This window comes from Stegostoma tigrinum, chromosome 2 (assembly GCF_030684315.1).
Source record: "Stegostoma tigrinum isolate sSteTig4 chromosome 2, sSteTig4.hap1, whole genome shotgun sequence".
NCBI lineage: Eukaryota > Metazoa > Chordata > Chondrichthyes > Orectolobiformes > Stegostomatidae > Stegostoma > Stegostoma tigrinum.
Window position 1 is genome coordinate 145,944,606 of NC_081355.1, and position 25,472 is coordinate 145,970,077.

The 25,472-nt window shown below is 44.0% G+C and overlaps 1 protein-coding gene across 14 annotated transcripts in view; it reads left to right on the plus strand.

Annotated features, from left to right (window-relative positions):
- The window catches only part of kmt2ca (lysine (K)-specific methyltransferase 2Ca), a 489,348-nt gene that overhangs the window by 302,828 nt on the left and 161,048 nt on the right, over positions 1 to 25,472 (plus strand). For 13 of the 14 annotated variants that reach the window (XM_059639788.1, XM_059639789.1, XM_048520987.2 and 10 more), the window contains one exon: positions 10,516 to 10,632. The exons of the other annotated variant lie outside the window; for it this stretch is intronic. In XM_059639788.1, the coding sequence (XP_059495771.1) occupies positions 10,516 to 10,632 (117 nt within the window). The remainder of the gene's footprint in view (positions 1 to 10,515; positions 10,633 to 25,472) is intronic. 14 annotated transcript variants of the gene reach the window in all.

Below are 25,472 nucleotides of genomic sequence, written 5' to 3' on the forward strand. Positions count from 1 at the left end.
CACTTTTTGCAGTATAAACCAGCATTCAGCCAACTGAGCTAACCAATGATCTAAATAGTTGTTTATTTATTGAAAGCGTTAAATGCGAAAGATGGGATTTGTTAACCTCCACATGAATTTGAGAATTTGTTTCTTCCAAACCTGTGCATAGAACTCTATTCAGTACCTTTTTGGTCTTGTGTTTTAGAAGTCTTGAGGTGCAAATTCATCAAAATTAATTACATTTTAATATCCCATTAGCCTTTGGCAGTTACGCAAATATAATGTAAAGTACAGATGAATGTTTTGGATTGCATTACAACATTTTGAAGATAAAATTAAGTTTGTGAAAACCTGAAAACAAAAAATAGAGAAACTTCATCTACGGTAGAGGCACGTGCTGCTTTTTTCAGCCAATATTAAGTGCCAAGTAAATCTATTAAATGTTTACTCCAAGTTTGCTAAGAGCCCACTTTCTACCTATTGGCAGTCATTATAAAGAAAATCTAACCAAAGAGAGAATACTACTTCAAGGCTTGAAATTAACTTAATCATGAAAAGCCATCTGTGTTTTGCATCTAGCTCAGTGTTGTTTTCAGGAGACTGAAGATGACGTTGCTGCTATGTCTTGTTCCTTGCAATTTTCATACTGCTGTGTAGTTGCACTGATTTGTTTTGAGTCTCTGCAGTATTTTATTTCGGTGAGGGGATATGGTACTGATCCTAATATAGTGAATAACATATGAAGTTTTTTGGTCCTTGTTATTCATTTTCAAATTCATGTTTTCCAACTAATTTTAGCATTTTCTATATATGATACGTAAGTTTTAATGCACTATGTTAACTTGTATGCTGAGATTTGATCCATCCCCCTACATTCCTGCTTGCACGTGTGCGCGCACACCTGTCCACCAACCACCAATCATCCTAATTTGGCAATTTGTTCAGCAGGGGAGTCGATAAACTACTTTGGATTTTATTTTGTCTTCTGTTAAGAATATATTATGTTGAGCTGTGAAATGTTTGCAGTGGGTAACTGTTGTACTTTTAGAATGCATCCTGCACTGCAGACTCTTCCAAGAGAGCATTTATAATTGGTTATTTGCATATTGCAAGTAATTGTCCTGTGTGCTGTAAGAAATCAGAATAAGATTGAGGATTAAAATTGCATTTTAGGTAACGTGACAAAATTTTAAAGGACAAATAAATAGTTACAATTTAAGAGTTTTGGGATGTTCAGTTTTATGCTTGGCTGCTTCTTGATTTGATTCTATAACAGTGGAACGCTGCCAAAGTGAAATTTGTTCAGACTTCACTCTGTGGGTTATGAGTATTTTCATCAATGTGCTGTCTCGTAGTGTATTGAAATATAGTATACTATAGTATATACTACAGTATACTAGTGGAAAGAGCAAAAGCAATGATTGTATTTTTAGGAATTTCAATTGGTTCAGCCCCAGACATTTTTGAAGTTTAAGTCTTGTGATTTTTATGTCTCACTAATGTCCCAGCATGCACATTATTGATTAATGGGTTTTTTTTGTAAGTACATATAATAACCTTTCCACAGAAAGAAGGGTTATGTGTTGTTCTTATGTTAAAAGACTTTTTGCATATATTAAAAGCATTAGATCTATTTTCACATTGCTCTTTGATTTACACTTAATCTAGAAAAAAGAGCCCTAGAGTCAGAAAGATTTAATTATTATACTAAAATAATAACATTTTTCTGAGGCAAATATGATTTTGACTATGATGTAGATAGGTAGAAGCTAATTGCATACACCTACGTTTGTTGTGAATCCTCATGTAAATGTTTACAACTTATCATACTTGTATAGGTAGTTTATTGGCAACAACCTTTTAAAGGCACTGTCACCATACTTCTAAAAAAAATTTAAAAAATTAAAAAATAAAGATGCTACTGTCGGTCATGAAGTTGGGAATTTTGGATGCAGTCACTACTGTTTGGCTAAAATAGGCAGTAGACTAGTCTGGGAGTGTATAATAATGATTGTGACAAGCCAAATAGTTTCCTTTGGTGACGTGAAAAACTATGAACAAGGAATATCAAATGTTCTAATTTAGTTCTTGGTTTGCTGTATTAAGAGGAGGAGAAAAATCTGTTTACAGCTGGAGATATTCCAAGTTCAAGATTTCTGAACTGGAGTTACTCTAGCACTTCAAAGAGGACAAGAGTTTCATTTGAAACATTCGAGGAGATAAGTACCCCGCAGACAGCAAGAGGTCAGGATAGCTGTGTGGCCATCAGAAAGACATATAAAGAGATTGGAAGTACAGCAGTCTTGAGTGTATGTTACATTCAGCAGTTACTCAGTATTAAGCGACTGTTGGGAGTAACAAACCTAAAAAGGCTGCCAACCAGACCATAGTGCCAAGGGGACAGAAAGGTAAAAATATGTTATCAGATGCTGCCTGGTATGTGGCCTCCCTGGTGCTAAAGCAAAAGACACCATAGAGTGCCTGCAGAACACTAAAATGAATGGAGGGAGCTGCAAATTATGGTACATATTGGTACCAGCATCATAGAACAGGATCAGTTTCTGCCATCAGATTTTCAGAAGTTTTAAGGTAGTAATTTTGCAGTTACTCCCAGCACCAATCACCAAGTCAGCAAAGGTCAGTGGATGGCTTGAAGCATGATACTAAGGGCGTGGCTTCAGATACTGCAACATGTTAAAATTGATAAGGTGGTGATATTAAATAGGCCGTCTGTAGTTGAGTATTGATAAGGCACCAAAACTAGATAGAATGCAGCCAAAGAGATTGTGGGCGGGAGCAAGAATAGAAATTGTTGGGACACCAACCGTAATTTTCCAGTTTTCTCTTGATACGAGTGATTTCAGAGGGCTTGATGACTTAAATGCGACGTGGGTGTAAATTTTAACTGCAGGCCAGCCAGCTGTAAGCTCTGGTGTAGAAGCTTCCAACAACCTTAACTTAGGACATCATTAATAATCACTTGGCCAACTGTGGGTGAATTAAGGGAAGTCAGTTTGGACTTGAGAAAATTGTGTTTGATGAAATTGCTGGGGATTTTTGATGAGGCAGCAGAGAATGCTATTGATATTACTGCACAGGATTCTAGATGACAACTGCTAAAGTTCTGTGCAGCAGACTTATGACTTAATGTTGGAGCTCACTGAATAATAGGGGTCTGTAGCAACATAAAGATAGAACTAGCAGAGTGGCAGAAAAGAGAGTGATGGTCAGTGGATGTTCTTTGAGCTTGAGGATATTTATAGCTCTTCGCCAGAGGTCAGTGTTAGGATCCTTGTTTTTCATAATACACTTTAATGATCTAGACCTTGTAAAGGGCACCAATTCAGAATTTGAGACCAATATGAAAATTCGAAGCATTGTGAACTGAGGGGGCAACATTTTGAACAGACATGGTCAGATTAGTGGAATAGGCAGCTAAAGTGGCACATGACACTTTTCTGTGTTAAATTTTGGGTGGTACATAGAACTTTGAACAGAGAGCAGTACAGCACACTGCCAGCCCTTCGGCCCATGATGTTGTGCTGAACTTTTACCCTAATCCTTAATCTATCTAATCTCCACCCCTACCTTATACTATCGTCCAAATGCCTATCTAATAGCCGCTTAAATGCCCCTAATGAGGCCAACTCCACTACCCTCTGGCAATGCATTCTGCACCCTGACCACACTCTGAGTAAAGAGCCTACTTCTGATGTCTCCCCTATATCTACCTCCACTCACTTTAAAACTATGCCCCCTTGTAATAGCTACCTTTACCCCAAGAAAAAGTCTCTGGCTGTCCACTGTATCTATACCTTTGATCATTTTGTACACCTCAAATCACGTACACCTGTACATCATGGTAGAAAGAACATGGAGTATAAATGAAAGTGGTATAATTGTAAATGACCCACAAGAATAGAGCAAGATAATAAAATGTGAGGCTGGATGAACACAGCAGGCCAAGCAGCATCTCAGGAGCACAAAAGCTGACGTTTCGGGCCTAGACCCTTCTTCAGAGAGGGAGATGGGGTGAGGGTTCTGGAATAAATAGGGAGAGAGGGGGAGGTGGACCGAAGATGGGGAGAAAAGAAGATAGGTGGAGAGGAGAGTATAGGTGGGGAGGTAGGGAGGGGATAGGTCAGTCCAGGGAAGACGGACAGGTCAAGGAGGTGGGATGAGGTTAGTAGGTAGGAGATGGAGATGCGGCTTGGGGTGGGATGAAGGGATGGGCGAGAGGAAGAACAGGTTAGGGAGGCAGAGACAGGTTGGACAGGTTTTGGGATGCAGTGGGTGGCGGGGAAGAGCAGGGCTGGTTGTGTGGTGCAGTGGGGGGAGGGGACGAACTGGGTTGGTTTTGGGATGCGGTGGGGGAAGGGGAGATTTTGAAGCTGGTGAAGTCCACATTGATACCATTGGGCTGCAGGGTTCCCAGGCGGAATATGAGTTGCTGTTCCTGCAACCTTCGGGTGGCATCATTGTGGCACTGCAGGAGGCCCATGATGGACATGTCATCTAAAGAATGGGAAGGGGAGTGGGAATAGTTTGGGACTGGGAGGTGCAGTTGTTTATTGCGAACCGAGCGGAGGTGTTCTGCAAAGCGGTCCCCAAGCCTCCGCTTGATTTCCCCAATGTAGAGGAAGCCACACCGGGTACAGTGGATGCAGTATACCACATTGGCAGATGTGCAGGTGAACCTCTGCTTAATGTGGAATGTCATCTTGGGGCCTGGGATTGGGGTAAGGGAGGAGGTGTGGGGGCAAGGGTAGCATTTCCTGCGGGTGCAGGGGAAGGTGCTGGGTGTGGTGGGGTTGGAGGGCAGTGTGGAGCTAACAAGGGAGTCACGGAGAGAGTGGTCTCTCCGGAAAGCAGACAGGGGTGGGGATGGAAAAATGTCTTGGGTGGTGGGGTCGGATTGTAGATGGCGGAAGTGTCGGAGGATGATGCGTTGTATCCGGAGGTTGGTGGGGTGGTGTGTGAGAATGAGGGGATTCCTCTTTGGGTGGTTGTGGCGGGGGCGGGGTGTGAGGGATGTGTTGCGGGAAATGCGGGAGACGCGGTCAAGGGCGTTCTCGACCACTGTGGGGGGAAAGTTGCGGTCCTTGAAGAACTTGGACATCTGGGATTTGCGGGAGTGGAATGCCTCATTGTGGGAGCAGGTGCGGCGGTGGCGGAGGAATTGGGAATAGGGGATGGAATTTTTGCAGGAGGGTGGGTGGGTGGGAGGAGGTGTATTCTAGGTAGCTGTGGGAGTCGGTGGGCTTGAAATGGACATCAGTTACAAGCTGGTTGCCTGGGATGGAGACTGAGAGATCCAGGAAGGTGAGGGATGTGCTGGAGATGGCCCAGGTGAACTGAAGGTTGGGGTGGAAGGTGTTGGTGAAGTAGATGAACTGTTCGAACTCCTCTGGGGAGCAAGAGGTGGCACTGATACAGTCATCAATGTAACGGAGGAAGAGGTGGGGTTTGGGGCCTGTGTAGGTGCGCCCCCCCCCCCCCCAACAAGAATAGAGCAACCTGGATACTTAAGCCTTTGAAAGTGGAAAGACAGATTGAGAGAATGCCTAACAAAGTGTACGGCTTCCTAGGCTTTATTAATGGGGCATTAATAGGAGCAAGGAAATTATATTACACTTGTACAGAATGTAGACTCCATCTCACCCCGAGTATTTTGCCCACTCTGAGCACCACTGTTTTGGAAGGGTGTGAAGGCATGAGAGTGCAGAAGGTTCGCGAATGGTTCCAGGGACATGCAGCAACAATTACATCGACCGCAGAGTTTGGAATTGCTTTGCTGGCAGAATAAATAGTTCAGATGACATTTGGTAGAGGTATTCAGAAAAACCATGGGTTTGCAGCAGGTAGATGGAAGGATCAGGAGTAAACAAGCTCAGAGAGTGGTTGGGATTCGAATGCAGTGCCCAAAGTGTGGTGAAAGCTGGTTCACTTCAGATACCCAGCTTGGGAATTGGATTGTTACCTGAAAAAGTGGAATCTGCAGGACTATGGGGAGAGGATGGAGGACTAGCACCAAGCAAATTGTTCGAACAGAGAGCCACTGTGACATAAATAGCCCCTTTGTGCGCTGCATGTAACCATTCTGTGATCTTTGTGTTTGGATTGAATTTCTTCTTGGATGTGCATTTTAGGGGGGAGAAAAAAGAGTGTATAGGAAAGGGGAATAGCAACTGGACAGGAGAAAGCCAGAGCCCTAGGTCCAGATGTATGCAGACTAGGAGCTATAAAAAATAATCTATGTAATTGGCAGAGTATAGAAGAGTATCTTTTTAGGAATCTACTGAGATGAGAAATTTGTTCAGCAGTCGTTAACCTGTGGAACTCAAGGCTGTAGAGGGCTGTGGAGGTCAAGTCATTGAATGTTTAGGGACAGAGAATCTTGATTGGTAAGGCAATCAAAAGTTCTGGGGAGACGGCCGGAGAAAGGAGTTGAGAAACTTATTAGCCATGATCAAATGACAGGGCAGACTCGATTTGCCAAATGGCTTTAATTCTGCTTGTATATCTGAGTCTTCTGGTCATACACCACCTTGGTTCATTTTCCTAAATTCTGTTTTTCACTGGAATAAACATCACTGCATTTGTCATTTAGATTTTAACTTTCTTTTGTACTCCCCATTGCCACTCGCCATGGGTTGCATTTTATTGCCCTGTGCTCAGCTATCCTGAGGTTATTGTAGACTTACTCTTCAACCACTGGTTAATTTTGTAATTAGGAAGATTTATCACTCATAGGTGACGAAGTGTGGAGCTGGATGAACACAGCAGGCCAAGCAGCATCTTTGGAGCACAAAAACTGACGTTTTGGGCCTAGACCCTTCATTAGAAAAGGGGGATGGGGAGAGGATTCTGTAATAATTAGGGAGAGAGGTGGAGGCTGACCGAAGATGGATAGAGGAGAAGGTAGGTGGGAAGGGAGGGAGGGTGTAGGTCAATATGGGGAGGACAGACAGGTCAAGGGGGCGGGATGAGGTTAGTAGGTAGGAAATGGAGGTGCAGCTTGAGGTGGGAGGAGGGGATAGGTGAGAGGAAGAACAGGTTAGGGAGGCGGGGACGAGCTGGGCTGGTTTTGGGATGCAGTGGGGGGAGGGGAGGTTTTGAAGCTTGTGACTCCACATTGATACAATTGGGCTGCAGGGTTTACAAGCGGAATGTGAGCTGCTAATCCTGCAACCTTCGGGTGGCATCGTTGTGGCACTGCAGGAGGCCCAGGATGGACATGTCGTCTGAGGAATGGGTGGGGGAGTTGCACTGGTTCATGACTGGGAGGTGCAGTTGTTTAGTACTAACCAAGCGTAGGTGTTCTGCAAAGCGGTCCCCAATGTAGAGGAAGCCACAACAGGTACAGCGGACGGAGTAAACCACATTGGCGGATGTGCAGGTGTCTCCCCGGACTGACCTATCCCCACCCTACCTCCCCATGTAAACTGTCCTCTCCACCTATCTTCTCCTCTATCCATCTTTGGTCTGCCTCCTTCTGTCTCTATTTATTTCAGAAAGTCCCTCCTCCCACCTCAAGCCGCACCTCCATTTCCTACCTACTAACCTCATCCCGCCCCCTTGACCTGTGTGTCCTCCCCGGACTGACCTATCCCCTCCCTTCCTCTCCACCTCTATACTCTCCTCTCCACCTACCTTCTCCTCTATCCATCTGCGGTCTGCCTCTTCTCCGCGCACCCCCCCCCCCCCCACCTCCCTATTTATTTCAGAATCCTCTCCCCATCCCCCTTTTCTGATGAAGGGTCTAGGCCCGAAACATCAGCTTTTGTGCTCCTCAGATGCTGCTTGGCCTGCTGTGTTCATCCAGCTCCACACTTTGTTATCTTAAATTTTCCAGCATCTGCAGTACCCATTGTCTCAGATTTATCACTCAATCCGTTGAGCATCTCTGTAATTGTTGAGCATTGTTCATGCTGAGATAATAGCAGGCAAGGAGGAATGACAACTGTTCTTCATGCCTTGGAGTCTGTGTACTTTCATCATCTTCACAGAAAAAAACCACAGGGTCATGAATACAGCCCAGTCAATCTCTCAAACCAGCTTTCCATCTATATTTTCCACTGCTTTGGGAAAACACCCAGTATAATCAAAAGACTCCTCCCACATATTTTTTGTATCCTCTTCCACCAGGCAGAAGATATAAAAGTTTGAATCCATGTACGAATACATTCAAAAACAGCTTCTTCCCCACTGTTACCAGATGTTTGAATGGCCCTCTGAAATGAAAATTCTGATCTCAACCCTCTTGCGTGTGCCACCCCGCCTCTTGCCCCATCTTACATGTGCTGTCCTACCCTGCCTCTAGCCTCATCGCGCACGTGCCACCGCGCCTCTTGCCCCCTGTGCGTGCCCTGCGCGCGTGCACTGCCCCGCCCCGCCTCTTGCGTGCGCGCTCTCTCCCCCCCCCTCTCTCTCTCTCTCTCTCTCTCTCTCTCTCTCTCTCTCTCTCTCTCTCTCTCCCCAGCCGTACTGCACTCTACTTTGCTACGCTGATGCTCTTTGTATGGTACAATCTGCCTATATAAAACACAAATTGACACGTTTCACTGTATCTCGGTACAATTAACAACAGTAAATGAATTAATCAGTCTTCTAATGCCTAGTTTTAAATGCAGCGAAGAGTTTGTGATAAAACAAATTGTGTCCTCCAAACTTGGTGTTCCACTGATAGCGCCGACCTACTCAAGTATTTTTTTGTACCTTTTAAATCTGCGGAACTAATTTTGCATCTGGTCATTATCTTTCATTTGGGCAGCAACACCGTCATTTTGTTTCAGTCCTAGCTTGTGGACAATTATTGCTGAGTTGATGTGATTGAGAGGTCGTACCCCCTTATCATCAACAATATATTTGAATTAATGAAAGAATATTAGCAAATCCCATAAAATTAAAGATCTTTTCGTTGTTGGGAAGTTTTGTGTACCATAAGCATTCAACTGCAGCATTACTAAAAATGACTGCAAAATACTATGTACTGTGACATAATTATTCCACACACATGACATACAGTTAGGTTCGTGCACATAGTCTAAAAATTTTTCAGGCATCCAAGTTCCTACATTTGATCATATTTTAGTCCATTATCCACAGTTCTCACTGAATTGATGAGGCACTCAATTGGGTGAGACATCAAGAGAAGTAACCTCTGAGAAATTAGCAGGTAGAATTCATGGTCCAAATGGTGCACTGCTGCTCAGGTTGGTGATTTCATTTTATCCCACATGTTTATGTAAATTCAACTCTCAAACCATGTTTGTAATGTAAATGGTGGTTTTGCACAAAGTGTCCTGTCATTCATACTGTTCAGTAGAGGGGATGATAGTAGGAGAGAGAAGCCTTGGTTGAGATAACAAGGTATAGAGCTGGATGAACACAGCAGGCTGGGCAGGAAGGCTGATGTTTCAGGCCTAGACGCTTCTTCAGAATTTGGTTATGTATAGATAAAACATAGCTTGTATCTGTTAGCAACTGATTATTTTTTAATTTCTTTAAGATCAAGGTGCTTCAACAGTTGCATCAATTTATTTATGTTCCAAGAAGTACAATGTTAAAGAGCAATCCACGTGTGATCAGGGCATCTATCAGTTGTCCTTTTGAATGGCCACCTTGATCAGAAAGGTGATAGTCATTTTTATTTAGTTGATTTTGTCTTGATGCATGTCATAGGTCAAGGAGCTGCTTTTTTATCATTTGTAGCTGTCTCTATTTCCCTTCAAAAATATTTTGTGAATTATTGAATGCGTCCTCAGTCTCTCGTTTTGTTTCATGGTTGGGTAGATTAGTAAATATGACTGTGAACCAAAAACCTGGTTGTTGTAGGTTGTAATGCACTGTGTAGTTGTAAACTGGAAATGCTTCTGTCTCCTGTTTCATGCGTTCACAATCAAAACGGCATTCCAGCCAAAAGATCTTCCACCTTTTATAATTTTAAACTGTAGTTCTACATGGGGCGAGTGAGGTTCAAGATATAGAAAAGTCTGGAAGTACACAACTGATTGAAAAGCAGGTTAATGTTTCTGACGCAGATTCTTCACTGATTTGTTTTTCAGAAGTCTCTTAAATGCCAGTCTACATTTATTTTAGATTATCAGCATTTGTTTCTCTTAACAATTATTTTTAAAGTTATTGACACTGACAGTGATGAAACCATCGAAATGCCAGATTTAAGAAATGCGGCTCCACTAAATTAACATTTTCTCATTTTTATGCAGAAAATGGACTGTTTAGGACAGAATTGTTATAATTTCTATCTATATGCATCTCTCCTCTGGCAGATTGATTTCGTTTTTTAAGGAAGTTCATTGGAAGTGGCAGTTTTAGTTTCTTAACCTCATACACGTCTTTTATCACAGTTTTGATCTTGCAATTTATTTATTAAAAACTTCGTAGCTTCCAAGAAAGAATTTTGTCCTAAGCTTTCTTCCTTTTGTTGCATTTTAGTGTCATGTTTAGTAGTTAAGTTTATTTTGCTGGGGGTTTCCCCAATTACATCTTTTTTCACCTACCATATCCTAGGGCATGTGGGCGACAAATGCCATGAGTTCCCCTTCCTGGTCTACAGGCAGTTATGAATTTCGGGAGAGTATGGTAAAAACAAAGCAACCTCAGAGCACCATTTGGAACATCAAAGTGGTAATTCATATTATTTCAGATTTATATTCCTTTACAGTTTTCATTTAGCTTGGGCCTTTCTGTTATATCTGATAAGGCAGTAGTTTGTTTTCTTTTATTCATTCAGCCATCTCATATGATATGTTTTGTAGCCACTGTGTTGGAGAAGTTGAGTTTTTCCCCTTCAAAAAGTAGTGCTGCTTTGGACAGATGATATGCTTGGTCCCTGCCTTTCTTCATTTCCCTTCTTCCACAACAAAAGGAACAGTTCAGCATATAATGCAATACAGGTTGCAGAATCAATATTCCTGTTGTAGCTTTTTCACCCAAACCACATTGTTTCAAGCACAACCTTTGTTGGGATTTTGAAATTTTCAAATATCGTTTCTTGAACCATACTGCCAATTCTCGTTTGCCAGTTGATGGCAGTATACCGATTTGGGTTTACACCCTTGAAAGGGTTAATTTTCCACTTTTTTTTAATGTTTTGGTCCTGCAATATTCTCAATATTCATTTCATACAGTACATTTCATACAGTACATTTCATTTAGAAAAGTCAGGTTAAACCTCTATTTGGTTAATGCTGCTCCCGAGCACTGGATAAAGTAGACTGTATGGAGTCAACAGCAGTAAAATAGACGGTAGACCTAACTTGTCTGTTCATATTCATACACATAAGTCTCCTTTCAGCATTCCTCATTGAACCCTATAAGTGCAACCTGTGTCCCTTTCTCCCTCATGCTTATTTAGCTTCCCCTTAAATAGAGCAATATTACATCCTTCGCTGTTCCTTATGGTCCCTAAGAAATTTAATCAGGGATTTACCCATATTTCTTTTCAAGCCAGGTTAGTGCTTTGCATTTTCTTCCCACTGTCCCAAGTAGAGTAGTTTCTCCTGGATTTGTTTTTGGGTTATGAATGATTGATTTTTAAATGTGTTACCTCCTGGGTTTGGACAGTCATTCATGTAGAAATATTTTCTTGACATATGCACCATTATTGTCTCAGACTTCTACCAGGTACTCTTTCTCATATCACTTTTAATCTATTAATCAGACTGGTTAAAATATCTTTACCTTGTGGCACTAAATTATCTGCTTTTGAAATCTGTGTCAGTTCTCCAAGATCCTTTCGAGACCACTACCTGTTAATACTATATGTTGTATGATATAAACTGTAACTTTCATAAGTTTGAAATTGCTCTCACATTCAGTTTGTTACAGCCTTATTTGTTGAATACCTACCGTAAGTGTTAGGATATCTAAATTAAATTCTCTGTGCAGAGAAAGAACTCTTGTTGCAATTTTACCATGAATTCCAGATCCAATTCAGGTAGTGTATAGTGTCACAGGCTAGATGAATCCAACAAAGAATCTACTTGGAATTCAAGTTCATCTGTTAGTCTTCATCCATGATAAGAAGCATGGTCCATGTGAACAAGACCTGAGCAGATTAAGACTAAGGGAGACTGAGTTACTGACTGTACTCTTGGAAATTCTATGCAGAGAGGTATTTTAACTGGGGCTTGCTGCAAGATTAAAACTCTCCAGAGTGAGAGGTGAGTGGAAGAGAATAAAAGACATGATTGAGAAGCTTACCTGCACTGTGACCAGCAGTGGAGTAATGTCACAAAGCATAACATGATGAGAGTGCTGGAAAAAAAAGTTAATTGATAAATATTCCTAGTCTTTAAAGTAAAAATAAGGTCTTCAGGTTGTGTTTAAGTCTCCAGTCTTATTCCTTTCTACTTAAAAATAACTGCTTTACTATTATGTTGATATTAGTGATTTTTTTCTTCTTAGTTTCATAAAAACAATATATCATTAGTAAAGTGTAAAGAGCAGGGAATTTAGAGTCATTAAAAGTTAAATCAAATAGAACAGTGATGTGCTGTTGCTATATCATGTGGAATCTGATGACCACTGATGTGCTCCAGAACAAATGCAACTGCAACAAGAGTTTGCAGCTCAAGGAACTTAAGATTCAAGCTAGAGACTGATCTGCAGACATTGCACCACGTTAGGGGAAGGGGCAAGTTACCTGGACACTTTTCTCTAGCAGGCAGTCATTACCCCCTCTGACTGCTTAATTCAGTTTTGGTCTGTGGTTGGAGAAAGGAGAGTGTTGGTGAGGCTGTTATGTGGACCCAGGATTATAATACAGTAGCCTTGGCTCCTGTAATTGTTTATTAGTTGTGAGGTCCTTGCGACCTGTGGGGACTGCAGTGAGATTGAGCAAACTGACCACAGGAGCTTGGCAGAGGGAGTCATTAAAGTGTGGGGTGGAAATAGGGATGTAATTTTAGTAGGCACTGTATAATTAGAAGGTTAGGTTGGACTTGTCAGCAGGACTTACAAAGGCTGTGTTGCCTGCACGTTGTCAGAGTTAAGAACATCTCGGGGCTGAAGAAGAATTTGGAAAGGGAGGAAGGGATCATAGAATCATACAGTACAGAAGAGGCCCTTCAGCCCATCAAGTCTGAACTGTCACACGAGAAACACCTGGCTTACAATCTAATCCTATATACCAGGACTCAGCGCATAGATTTGAATGTTATGATGACCACCAAATGGTCATCCAAGTGCTTTTTAAAGAATGCGAGACCACTTTCCTCTATCCCCTTTCCCAGCAGCACTCTCCAGACATCAGCACCCAATGGGGTTTTTAAAAAAAAAGGCCCCCCAAACCTCCTGACACTCATATTAAACCTGTGTTCCCTTGTGACTGACACTTCAACTAAAGGGAACAGTTGCTCCTTCGCTAGTCATACCCCTCATAATTGTGTACACCTCAATCAGATTACACCTTAGTTGTCTCTGCTCCAACAGAAACAACCAAAGCCTGTCAAATCTTTGCTTTAAGTTGAATTGTCCATCCCAGGTAGTATCTTGGTGAATCTCCTCTGCATTCCTCCAGTGCAATTACATCCTTCCTGTAATGTGACAACCAGAACTACACATATTACTGTAGTCATGGTCTCACCAAAATGCTATGCAACTGCAACATGACTTCCCTGCTTTAGTAATCTAGGCCTCAATTGATATAGGTGTATTCCATATGCCTTTTTTACCGACTTGCTAACATGCCCTGCTGGCTTAAGAGATCTATGGATAAACACTCCAAGGTCCCTTTGTTCCACAGAACTTCGTTATGCCACACCATTCATTGAATACTTGTCAAATCATTCCTTCCAAATCTACTGGGTGTTCAGGTCCATTGTTCCCTGAAGGTGACAACGCAGGTCAATAGGGTGGTCAAGAAGGCATATGGCATGCTTTCCTTCATTGGGCGGGGTATTGAGTACAAGAGTTGGCAGGTCATGTTGCAGTTGTATAGGACTTTGATTCGGCCACATTTGGAGTACTGTGTACAGTTCTGGTCGCCACATTACCAAAAGGATGTGGATGCTTTGGGGAGGGTGCAGAGGAAGTTCACCAGGATGTTGCCTGGTATGGAGGGTGCTAGCTATGAAGAGAGGTTGAATAGATGAGGATTATTTTCATTAGAAAGACGGAGATTGAGGGGGGACCTGATTGAGGTCTACAAAATCATGAGGGGTATAGACAGGGTGGATAGCAAAAAGCTTTTCCCAGAATGGGGGACTCAATTACTAGGGGTCATGAGTTCAAAGTGAGAGGAGGAAAGTTTAAGGGAGGTATGCGTGGAAAGTTCTTTACACAGAGGGTGGTGGGCGCCTGGAATGCATTGCCAGCGGAGGTGGTAGATGCAGACACGTTAGCATCTTTTAAGATATATTTGGACAGGTACATGGATGGGTAGGGAGCAAATGGACACAGACCCGTTAGAAAATAGATGACAGGTTAGACATAGGATCTTGATCGGCACAGGCTTGGAGGGCCGAAGGGCCTGTTCCTGTGCTGTAGGTTTCTTTGTTTCTTACTGTTGTAGCATTCCTTGTATACTTCACTCTAAGTTTTCGTTTTCATCTGCAAACTGTATGTCCTTGTTTATTATGATCTGCATGTATGGCTTGCAAGCGAAGCTTTTCGCTGTACTTAGGTACACGTGACAATAAATCAAATCAATTTATCGAGAATTTGCCCAGGTGAACAATACTGAAGTAGTCAATTCGATATGAACACAAGCCGGTATCAATTCAAATGGTCTGAACTATTTCAGGAAACAAATTAATTCCCTTATTGTTCAAAAATCTATCTTTGCCATAAAATCATTCAATTAGGAAGCCTGAACTGCTTCACTGGACAGAGAATTCCATAAATTCGCAACTCTTTGAGTGAAGAAGTTCTTGCTCAACGCAGTCCGAAATCTGCTCCCCCTTATTTTGAGGCAGTGCTCCTTAGCTCTAGTTTCACCGACCTATGGAAAGAACCTCCCTGCTTCTACCCTATCTGTTCCCTTCTTAGTCATAGGGGGTTTGACTGGGTAGATGTAGAAAGTTTCTTTCTCCTTTTTGGACAGTTTACGACCAGAGAACGTCAGAATAAAACATAGTGCTTTAAATGCACATTCTTCAGAAAAGAAATTCCTCTGTATCTGTGAAATTCTTGACCACATAGGACTGTCAAGCCTGGCTTGTTAACATTTATTCAAGATGGAAATGACAGATTAGCTCCCTTCCTGATTAATTATAGTGATAAGAAAAAGGCAGAAAAGTAGATGTAAGGATTATTAGATCAGCCATGATCCCGTTGGATGATGGAACAGATTTGTTGGGTTGAATGGCCTGCTTCTGATCCTGCATCTTATGGTCTTAATTGCTAAAGTTCAGGATTCCAAATCTGGACAAGTTGCTGAAGTGCATCTGTCCACCTGTATTTGCCCTTTTTAACCATGTGGAAATAGTTATTCACTGCACTTTTGGCACAGTCATAAGCACTGCAAGATCTGCTTGAGTTACAGTTCTGATGAGTACAGAAAAGGGAATTGTTTTGCAGTTAAGCCCTATCCCACTGACATTAATTCATTGTTGAAACATCTGACTCTGTTGTGTACAGTATTTTTGGTACATGAATGTCTTTTTCCCTTGACGATGATTACTGCTATTGTAGCACCCTGATGTGGAAATAACTTGCGATGGGAAAGCTACATGGAATCTTCCCAGACTTCAAAATGGCATTTTTTTGTACCACTTTTTCGTTCATCCCTGATCAAGGTTTAGTGGAAAAATATACTACCCTGGGATCTTACATTACGGACCACAAAGATGTTAGGTTCGAATCTAAATCAAAATGGAATTTTGACCAGACTAATCAGAAGAACACCACATTTCACCTCGTTTTCCAACTTTATAGTCCGCCTGCCAATTTTTTTTTTTTCGCTCACTCACTTAACCTAACTATATGCCTTTGCAGATCCCCTACCTCCTGATGACTTTCCCAGTTACTTTTGTGTTATCAGACCATTTTGCTACCACACTTTGTCTTCTCATTGTTCTTGGAACCTGTATGTCACCGTATTCCATGTATTTGCACCAACGCTCAATGCAGTAGCTGAGGACAAGAAGGAATTCTATTCCAGCCTTGACCAATCTCTCTCAGGTCCCTGCAGTCGACAAACTAATTGTCCTTGGCAACTTCAATGCCAGAGTCGTTAAAAGTGGGACCTGTTTGGTGATGTGATCGGGGAAAGACTGAATAGGGAAGAAAAACTCCACACCCTTCTGACCAAATGCCACAAACACAACAAGCTCATCACCAAAACACACTTCAGCCACAGGAACGAATACAAGATGAGGTAGCAGCATCCACACTGTAAACTCTGGCACCTTTTTGACTCTGTCATCATCATAGCAAGGGATTGGGAAGACGATAAAATGTGCTGTGACAGGAGCCGACGACTGCTGAACGGACCATTACCTGAGCCGAGCCAGAATTAACATAAATATAGTATCGCCACAATGGAGACAATGCTGCAAAACATTCGACATTTTGACGCACTCAAAAGACCTGGAAAAAATAGACTGAAACAACAAGCTCCTGTCCACAAATCTAGCCACCCAGGGTGACATTGAGCCGCAGGATGCCAACAGCCTCTGGCCCACCCTCATGATCACCATCATCAATGCTTGCAAAAACTCCGTCAGTCGCTCAACCAAGAAACACCAACACTGGAAAAACTCAGCAGATCTGGCAGCATCTGTGAAGGAACAAAAATCAGAGTTAACTGAGTTGTGAGGAGTCGTCACTGGACCCAAAATGTTAACTCTGATTTCTTTCTTCATGGATGCTGACAGACCGGCTGAGCTTTTCCAGCAACTTCTGTTTCTTTCAGTTTTTTTTAGACACCAACACCGGTTGATCAGAATGATCAAGAGATCCCGGAAATGTTAAGCCAAAGATAAAACAACAACCACACTTGGAGGAAAAAGACAAGCCTGCGGGCAACTGATAGCTGAGGTTCAACAACAAACCCATGACATAAAGAACAGGTTGTGAGTGCAGAAAGCACTGGGAGCACAACGAATGGCTGGCAACCATGGCATGTTGTCAAGACCACTTAAGGACCAAACATCCAAGGCCCCATCCCATTGCTAGCCAGGGATGAAGCGACTCTTACCGAAAGTAAAGAAGCCATCAGACAATGCTGGGGGGGGCACTTCAGAGACCATCTCAACCAGGGCTCTATCATTGATCTGAGCAACCTTGAATGCATCCAAACATGCTACACCCCATAAGCTCGGCAACACTCCAACCTTGCACAAAGTAGAGACGGCCATCTGCCAGCTTAAGAACAACAAAGCAGACAGTATTCCTGCTGACACATGGAAATGTGAAGGCAAAGAGCTCCTGCTGTAGCTACGTGCCCTTGCCCACCTTATTTGGTAGGAGGAAAGAATCATGGGAGAGCTCCGAGATGCCACAGTTGTGAGCATTTTCAAAAAAAGGTAACAAGTCTGACTCTGGTGACTACAGGGGAGTTTCCCTGTTGTCAACTGTTGGAAAATTAATTGCCATGGTCCTCCTCACTTATCACCTCCCTGTTGCTGAGCAACTCCTCCCAGAATTGCACTGTGGCTTTCGGATGTGGAGGGACACAACGGGCCCCATGACCACTGTGGGAGAAATGCAAAGATAAGAACGTACCCCTGTGCATGGTCTTCGACTTTACAAAGTCCTTTGACACAGTCAGTCAGGAAGCATTGTGTTATGTTGTTCTCCACTTTGGTTACGCCATGAAGTTTGTCACCATCCTTTGCCTGCTCCATGATGACATGGAAGTCATAATGACAAATGTCTCCATTCCCCGTTTGGACCAGTGTCAAACAGGGCTCCGTTGTCCCCCGCTACACTGTTCTTGATCTACCTTACTGCAGTGCCTCACTTCATTACCGAAAAGATCCCCGCTAGAGTAGAGCCAACTTCGAGAATAAGCGAGAAATTATTCAGCCTCCCATCACCTTCAAGCCAAAACTAAAGTCATCCCGACTAGTGTCATCAAGCTGCAAGACACATGATACTTGCTTATATGCAATCTGAGGATGTACTCCAGATCATCGCCAGCACCTTTGACAGGAGCATATGATAGCCTCACCCTGAACATCCACGAGATCAAGGCCCTCCACCAAGCTGGCCTGGCATTGTGGAGTGAACTCCTGATCATCAAGGTTCACAGGGAGTCCTTAGAGAATGCTGACCCTTTCCAATACCTCAGGTGTTCGGTCAGCCAAAGTAGCTGTCAACCAATAGATCTTCCATCAGATCTGACATCGAGACCATGGTTTACAGAACTGAGGTGGTTACTGCCCTCCTGACGTCGACTGACTGCAACAAACACCTCAAGGCGCTGGAGCAGTACCACCAACACTGCCTGTGCAAGATCCTGCAAATCTGCGTGAAGAAATTCACACTAACACCAGCATCCTCAGCATTGAGGTACTGATCAACACAGTGTGGAGCTGGACGAACACAGCAGGCCAAGCACCATCTTAGGAGCACAAAAGCTGACGTTTCGGGCCTAGACCCTTCATCAGAAAAGCTTTTCCCACTGATACGTCAGAGTCATGGCCCAAGACCATCTAAAGTGGAGGAGCATCCCGCAAGACTTTGAGCCCCTCAAGACTTGCTGTAGGGAAAAGGGCAGAAGCCAAGCAAAAGGACAGTGCTGCTGCACCAAAGGCCCACCCACTCCTTCCCACAGGCACCTTCTGCTCCAAGTGTAACAGAGCCTGCAGAAGCCACGTTGATATGTACAACCCCCTACAAACTCTGCCTGTGAGTGGAAGAGAGTCATCTTGATGATGAGATTATAAACAATTGTGGTACTTCAGTAGTTACAACCTGTCAACCCAAAAACATATCCCACTGTCAGTCTCCCATTAGTTAACCAGTCCTCTATCCGTGCCATTTAGTTATTTCCTCCAAAATGAGCTCTTACTTTGTATAATGACCTTTGATATGGCATTTTATCAACTTCTGGAATTCCAAGTACATCTCATCCTTTTATTCGTTCTGCTTTTTATTTCTTCAAAACTCTTAAATTCACAAAATAGAACTTCAAAAGAACTTTGATTCTGCCTAATCCCATCATTTTCAAAATATTCTGCCATAAACCAAACTAGTTGCAGAATCAAGCAATTACCCTTTTACTGGCCTACAGTTTCCTGCTTTCTGCCTCTGACCTTACTTGAATAAAGTATGTTTTTCAATCTGCTGGGACCCTACCAGAATCTTGAGGAATTTTGTAAGGATATGTTCAGGGTCTCTTTCTGCAGCCACTTCATTTAAAACCTAAAATAGAGGCCATGTGGTCTTGGGGACTTGTCACAATATCAGTCTAATAGTTTTCCTAGCATCTTTTCCCTGGTTTTGGAAAAAGTGCTTTTCCTCCCTGCTTACCCTTGTTGATTTTCAAGTATTTTTGGGAGGTTGCCTGAGTCGTCTTCAGTAAAAATGGCCACACGGTGCCTGTTTCTGCCTGTTCGTTGTTTTTCATTATTAATTCCAAGACTCCTCCTCCGGATTAACAACTCAAATTTTAATTACTCATTCCCGTTTTTAATACTTAAGGAAATCTTTCCTTTTATTTGGAGCTAGCTTTCTCTCGTCTTCTAATCCCTCCTCCATCATTCATTTTTGAGTTTGTATTTGTGGTTTCTTAATCCGTTCATTTTCTGATCTGCCACTGATGTTCTTAAAATTGTACAGTAATTTTTCAATTTGTTACTATTCTTAATTTCCATATTTAATTATGGATGGTACACTCTTCTCAGAACGTCTTTTCCACTGATAAATCGATGTGAGCTATTTAATATCTTAAATGTCTGCCATTGTATTGCTACTGGCTTTTTTTAAACTTAGTTTCCAGTTCATTCTGCATTTATATCCACCATTTGAGTTTGTTAACGATAAAGATCTTGGCTCCTTACACCACTAGACTGTGGTCTGTCACTGGTCGGTTAATCCAGAGACCCAGGTAATGTTCTGGGGACCCGGCTTTGAATCCTGTCATGGCAGGTGGTGGAATTTGAATTCTTAAAAAAAAATCTGGAATTAAGAGTCTACTGATAACCACTAATGAATCTGTCGTTGATTGTCAGAAAAACCCATTTGGTTTACTAATCCCCTTTAGGGAAGGAAACTGCCATTTTCATGGGGTCTGACATACATATGACTCCAGGCCCACAACAGTGTGGTTGATTTTTAACTGCTGTCTGGGCAATTAGCTTAGCCAGTGATGCCTTCATCCTTTGAATGAATAAAGAAAAAATAAAGTATTTTTGGTGATGCAACTGATGTAGAGTTCTACTTTAGACTCTCAAAGAGCCATTCTTTTTGGCCTTACCTACTGTCAAGTTTTCATATCATTTAAAATCATTGTTCCAATTTTGATCATTTACACTATATTCTGTGTTTTGAAGTATTCTGTTTGGCATTTATCTTCAGAATAGTTCTGTTCTCTCAGTAAAGTTGCAGATTATAATTCCATCCTGACCAGGCAGACAATGTTGTCTGAATTTTCTCTTGTTTCAAGCCACAAATGGAAATACACTTTTGAGGGAATCATGAATATGCTAACTACATTGCTGTTATAGGGTAAAGGGTCTAGGCCCGAAACGTCAGCTTTTGTGCTCCTGAGATGCTGCTTGGCCTGCTGTGTTCATCCAGCCTCACATTTTATTATCTTGCTGTTATACCAGTGCTTTTTGTTACCTAATTCATAGCTGTACTTATGAAGTACAGGAGGCTGTTGTACAAGGACACGCAGGTCTCATTGCACATGCCCGTCTCTCAACTTAGAGCCATTCTGGTAGTCTGCCTTTCTGTTTTTGCTACCAAAATGTATGATCTCACATTAATGAACATTACACTGCACCAAGTCATGCATTTTTCCACTCACTCTGTTTATCCATATTGCCCTGTAGCATTTCTGCATTGCCTTCATAGCTCACCCACCCACCCAGCTTTTAGTTATCTGCAAATCTGGTGGTATTGCATTTAGTTCCCTCATCTAAATCATTACTATGCCAGTATTTGAAGACTTAGTACTGATTCCTGTGGTATCTATTAATCACTGCTTGCCATTCGGAAAGAAATCCACTTCTTCCTACCCTTTTGTTTTCTGCCTACCAATCAGTTTTCTACCCATTGCAATACACTATCCCCAAACCCACACGTTTTAATATTACTAGTCCCTTAAGTGGGACTGTTGAAAACCTTCTGAAAGTCCAAATAAACAACTTTCGGGGCTCTCCCTTGTCATTCCTACGAGTTACATCCTCAGAAAATTTCAGTGTATTTGTTAAGTGTGATTTCACTTGTGTAAATCTAAATTGATCCTGTCACTATTTTCCAAACGCTCAGCTAATAATTGTTATAATGGACTCTGGCATTTTCCCATGACTGACATCAGACTGAGTAATGAATAATTCCCAGTTTTCTCTCTGCCTCTCTTCTTAAGTAGAGATATTACAATACCTGCCCTCCAATCTGCAGGAGCTGTTCCAGAATATGTGGAACCTTGGAAATCAATTTCCCCTACAGCATTTCCCTGCTAATACTGATTTCCTTCAGTTCCTCCTTCTTGCTAAACCCTGTGTTCCGAGACATTTCTAGTATGTTATCCGTGTTCTTCTTTGTGAACACAGAACCAACTATGTATTTAGTTGGTCAACCATTTCTTTGTTCCCCATTACAAATTCCCTGATTACTCACTACAAGAGACCTATACTTGTCTCCACCAATCTTTTTTCTTCATTTTTTACAAAAATATGATCAGAAGTGTAGATAGTGGATAGCCAGAGACTTTTTCCCAGGGTGGAGGTAGTTATTACAAGGGGGCATAGTTTTCACGTGAGTGGAGGTAGATATAGGGGAGACGTCAGGGTTAGGCTCTTTACTCAGAGTGGTTGCGGTGTGGAATACAATGCTGCAGAGGGTAGTGGAGTTGGCCTCATTAGGGGCATTTAAGCAGCTATTAGATAGGCATATGGATGATAGTATAAGGGTAGGGGTGGAGGTTAGATAGATTAAGGATTAGGGTAAAAGTTCGGCACAACATTGTGGGCCGAAGGGCCTGTACTGTTCTATGTTCTGTAAACTTTTATGGTATGTTTCCCACATGCTTACTCACTTGAGTTCTTTATTTTCTCCTTTTTAATCACCCCTCTCTCTCTCTTTCCCCCTCCCCCAACCTTGCTGAATTCTGAAATTCTCCCACTCCCAAGGTCTGTTCTTTTCAGCCCAATTTGATTGCCTCTCCACTGGTTCTAATACTATATCGAATTTCCCTTGTAAGCCATGTTTGGCCACCTCACCTGTTTTACTTTTGTGCCAGACAGAAATGAATCATTGATGCAGTTCACCATGTGCTCTTTGAATTTTCACCATTGCCCTTCTACAGCCTTCCCTTTAATGTTTCCCAATGTATCAAAGCCAACTCGTGCCTGATAGCCTTGTAGTTTCCTCTCTTTAGATTCACAAACCTCATTGTAGAATTAACTACATCACACTCTATTTTGAAGAGAGATAATAAAGTGTGAAGCTGGATGAACACAGCAGGCCAAGCAGCATCTCAGGAGCACAAAAGCTGACATTTCGGGCCTAGACCCTTCATCAGAGAGGGGGATGGGGTGAGAGTTCTGGAATAAATAAGGAGAGAGGGGGAGGCGGACCGAAGATGGAGAGAAAAGAAGATAGGTGGAGAGGAGAGTATAGGTGGGGAGGTAGGGAGGGGATAGGTCAGTCCAGGGAAGACGGACAGGTCAAGGAGGTGGGATGAGGTTAGTAGGTAGGAGGTGGAGGTGCGGCTTGGGGTGGGAGGAAGGGATGGGTGAGAGGAAGAACAGGTTAGGGAGGCAGAGACAGGCTGGACTGGTTTTGGGATGCAGTGGGTGGAGGGGACGAACTGGGCTGGTTTTGGGATGCAGTGGGGGAAAGGGAGATTTTGAAGCTGGTGAAGTCCACATTGATACAATTGGGCTGCAAGGTTCCCAAGCGGAATATGAATTGCTGTTCTGCAACCTTTGAGTGGCATCATTGTGGCACTGCAGGAGGCCCATGATGGACATGTCATCTAAAGAATGGGAGGGGGAGTGGAAATGGTTTGCGACTGGGAGGTGCAGTTGTTTATTGCGAACCGAGCGGAGGTGTTCCGCAAAGCGGTCCCCAAGCCTCCGCTTGGTTTCCCCAATGTAGAGGAAGCCACACTGGGTACAGTGGATGCAGTATACCACATTGGCAGATGTGCAGGTGAACCTCTGCTTAATATGGAAAGTCATCTTGGCGCCTGGGATAGGGGTGAGGGAGGTGGTGTGGGGGCAAGTGTAGCATTTCCTGCGGTTGCAGGGGAAGGTGCCGGGTGTGGTGGGGTTGGAGGGCAGTGTGGAGCGAACAAGGGAGTCACGGAGAGAGTGGTCTCTCCGGAAAGCAGACAGGGGTGGGGATGGAAAAATGTCTTGGGTGGTGGGGTCGGATTGTAAATGGCGCAAGTGTCGGAGGATGATGCGTTGTATCCGGAGGTTGGTAGGGTGGTGTGTGAGAATGAGGGGGATCCTCTTTGGACGGTTGTGGCGGGGTGCGGGGTGTGAGGGATGTGTTGCGGGAAATGCGGGAGACGCGGTCAAGGGCGTTCTCGACCACTGTGGGGGGAAAGTTGCGGTCCTTGAAGAACTTGGACATCTGGGATGTGTGGGAGTGGAATGCCTCATCGTGGGGGCGGAGGAAGAGGAATTGGGAATAGGGGATGGAATTTTTGCAGGAGGGTGGGTGGGAGGAGGTGTATTCTAGGTAGCTGTGGGAGTCGGTGGGCTTGAAATGGACATCAGTTACAAGCTGGTTGCCTGAGATGGAGACTGAGAGGCCCAGGAAGGTGAGGGATGTGCTGGAGATGGCCCAGGTGAACTGAAGGTTGGGGTGGAAGGTGTTGGTGAAGTGGATGAACTGTTCGAGCTCCTCTGGGGAGCAAGAGGCAGTGCCGATACAGTCATCAATGTAATGGAGGAAGAGGTGGGGTTTGGGGGCCTATGTAGGTGTGGAAGAGGGACTGTTCCACGTAGCCTACAAAGAGGCAGGCATAGCTGGGACCCATGCGGGTGCCCATGGCCACCCCCTTTGTCTGTAGGAAGTGGGAGGATCGGAAGAGAAGTTGTTGAGGGTGAGGACGAGTTCGGCTAGGCGGATGAGGGTGTCGGTGGAGGGGGACTGGTCGGGCCTGTGAGACAGGAAGAAGCAGAGGGCCTTGAGGCCATCTGCATGCGGAATACAGGTGTATAGGGACTGGACGTCCATGGTGAAAATGAGGTGTTGGGGGCCAGGGAATTGGAAGTCCTGGAGGAGGTGGAAGGCGTGGGTGGTGTCACGGACGTAGGTAGGGAGTTCCTGGACCAAAGGGGAGAAAATGGAGTCCAGATAGGTGGAGATGAGTTCAGTGGCGCAGGAACAGACTAAGACAATGGGTCGTCCAGGGCAGGCAGGTTTGTGGATTTTGGGAAGGAGATAGAAACAGGCCGTGCGGGGTTGGGGAACAGTGAGGTTGGAGGCTGTGGGTGGGAGGTCCCCTGAGGTGATGAGGTCACGAATGGTTTTGGAGATGATGGTTTGGTGCTCGGTGTGGGGTCATCATCGAGGGGGCAGTAGGAGGTGGTGTCGGAGCGTTGGCGTTTGGCCTCGGCGATGTAGAGGTCAGTGTGCCACACTACCACTGCGCCACCCTTGTCTGCGGGTTTGATGGTGAGGTTGGGGTAGGAGCGGAGGATTGCCCGTTCTGCGGGGGAGAGGTTGGAGTGGGTGAGAGGGGTGGAGGGGTGGAGAGGTTGAGGCGGTTAATGTCTCGACGGCAGTTGGAGATGAAGAGGTCAAGGGAAGTTAGGAGGCCTGGGGGTGGTGTCCAGGAGGAGGACTTGTGTTGGAAGCGGGCGAAGGGGTCAGTGGAGGGAGGGTTAGGTTCTCGGTTGAAGAGGTAAGCGTGGAGGCGAAGGCGGCGGAAAAACTGTTCTCTGTCCAACCGTGACTGGTATTCGTTGATGTGTGGTTGTAGGGGGACAAAGGTGAGCCCCTTACTAAGGACTGACCGTTCACCCTCAGTCAGTGAGAGGTCTGGGGGGATGGTGAAGATGTGGCAGGGCTCAGTGTGGCTGTCTCCTCTGGGGTTGCTGGCTGTGGAGGTTGTGGGCGGAGCGATGAGGTCATCGGCCGTGGGCAGGGGTTCCGTCGGCGGTTGGAGGAGAGGGGTGGGCAGCAGCAGCTGCGGTGAGGGTGGTGTGTGAGGTGTTGTAACTGGAAGTGGAGGCGGTGACTGCAGCAGCGGTCCCGGAAGTGGTGTGGCCGGCGGAGGCGGATGTGACGTCATCGGTGGGTCTCCGGACGTGTCCTCATGGTCAATGGTGGCGTGTGCATGGTCGGGGAGGGGCAGGGACAGGCTCTGGATTTTGGAGGTGCAGGAA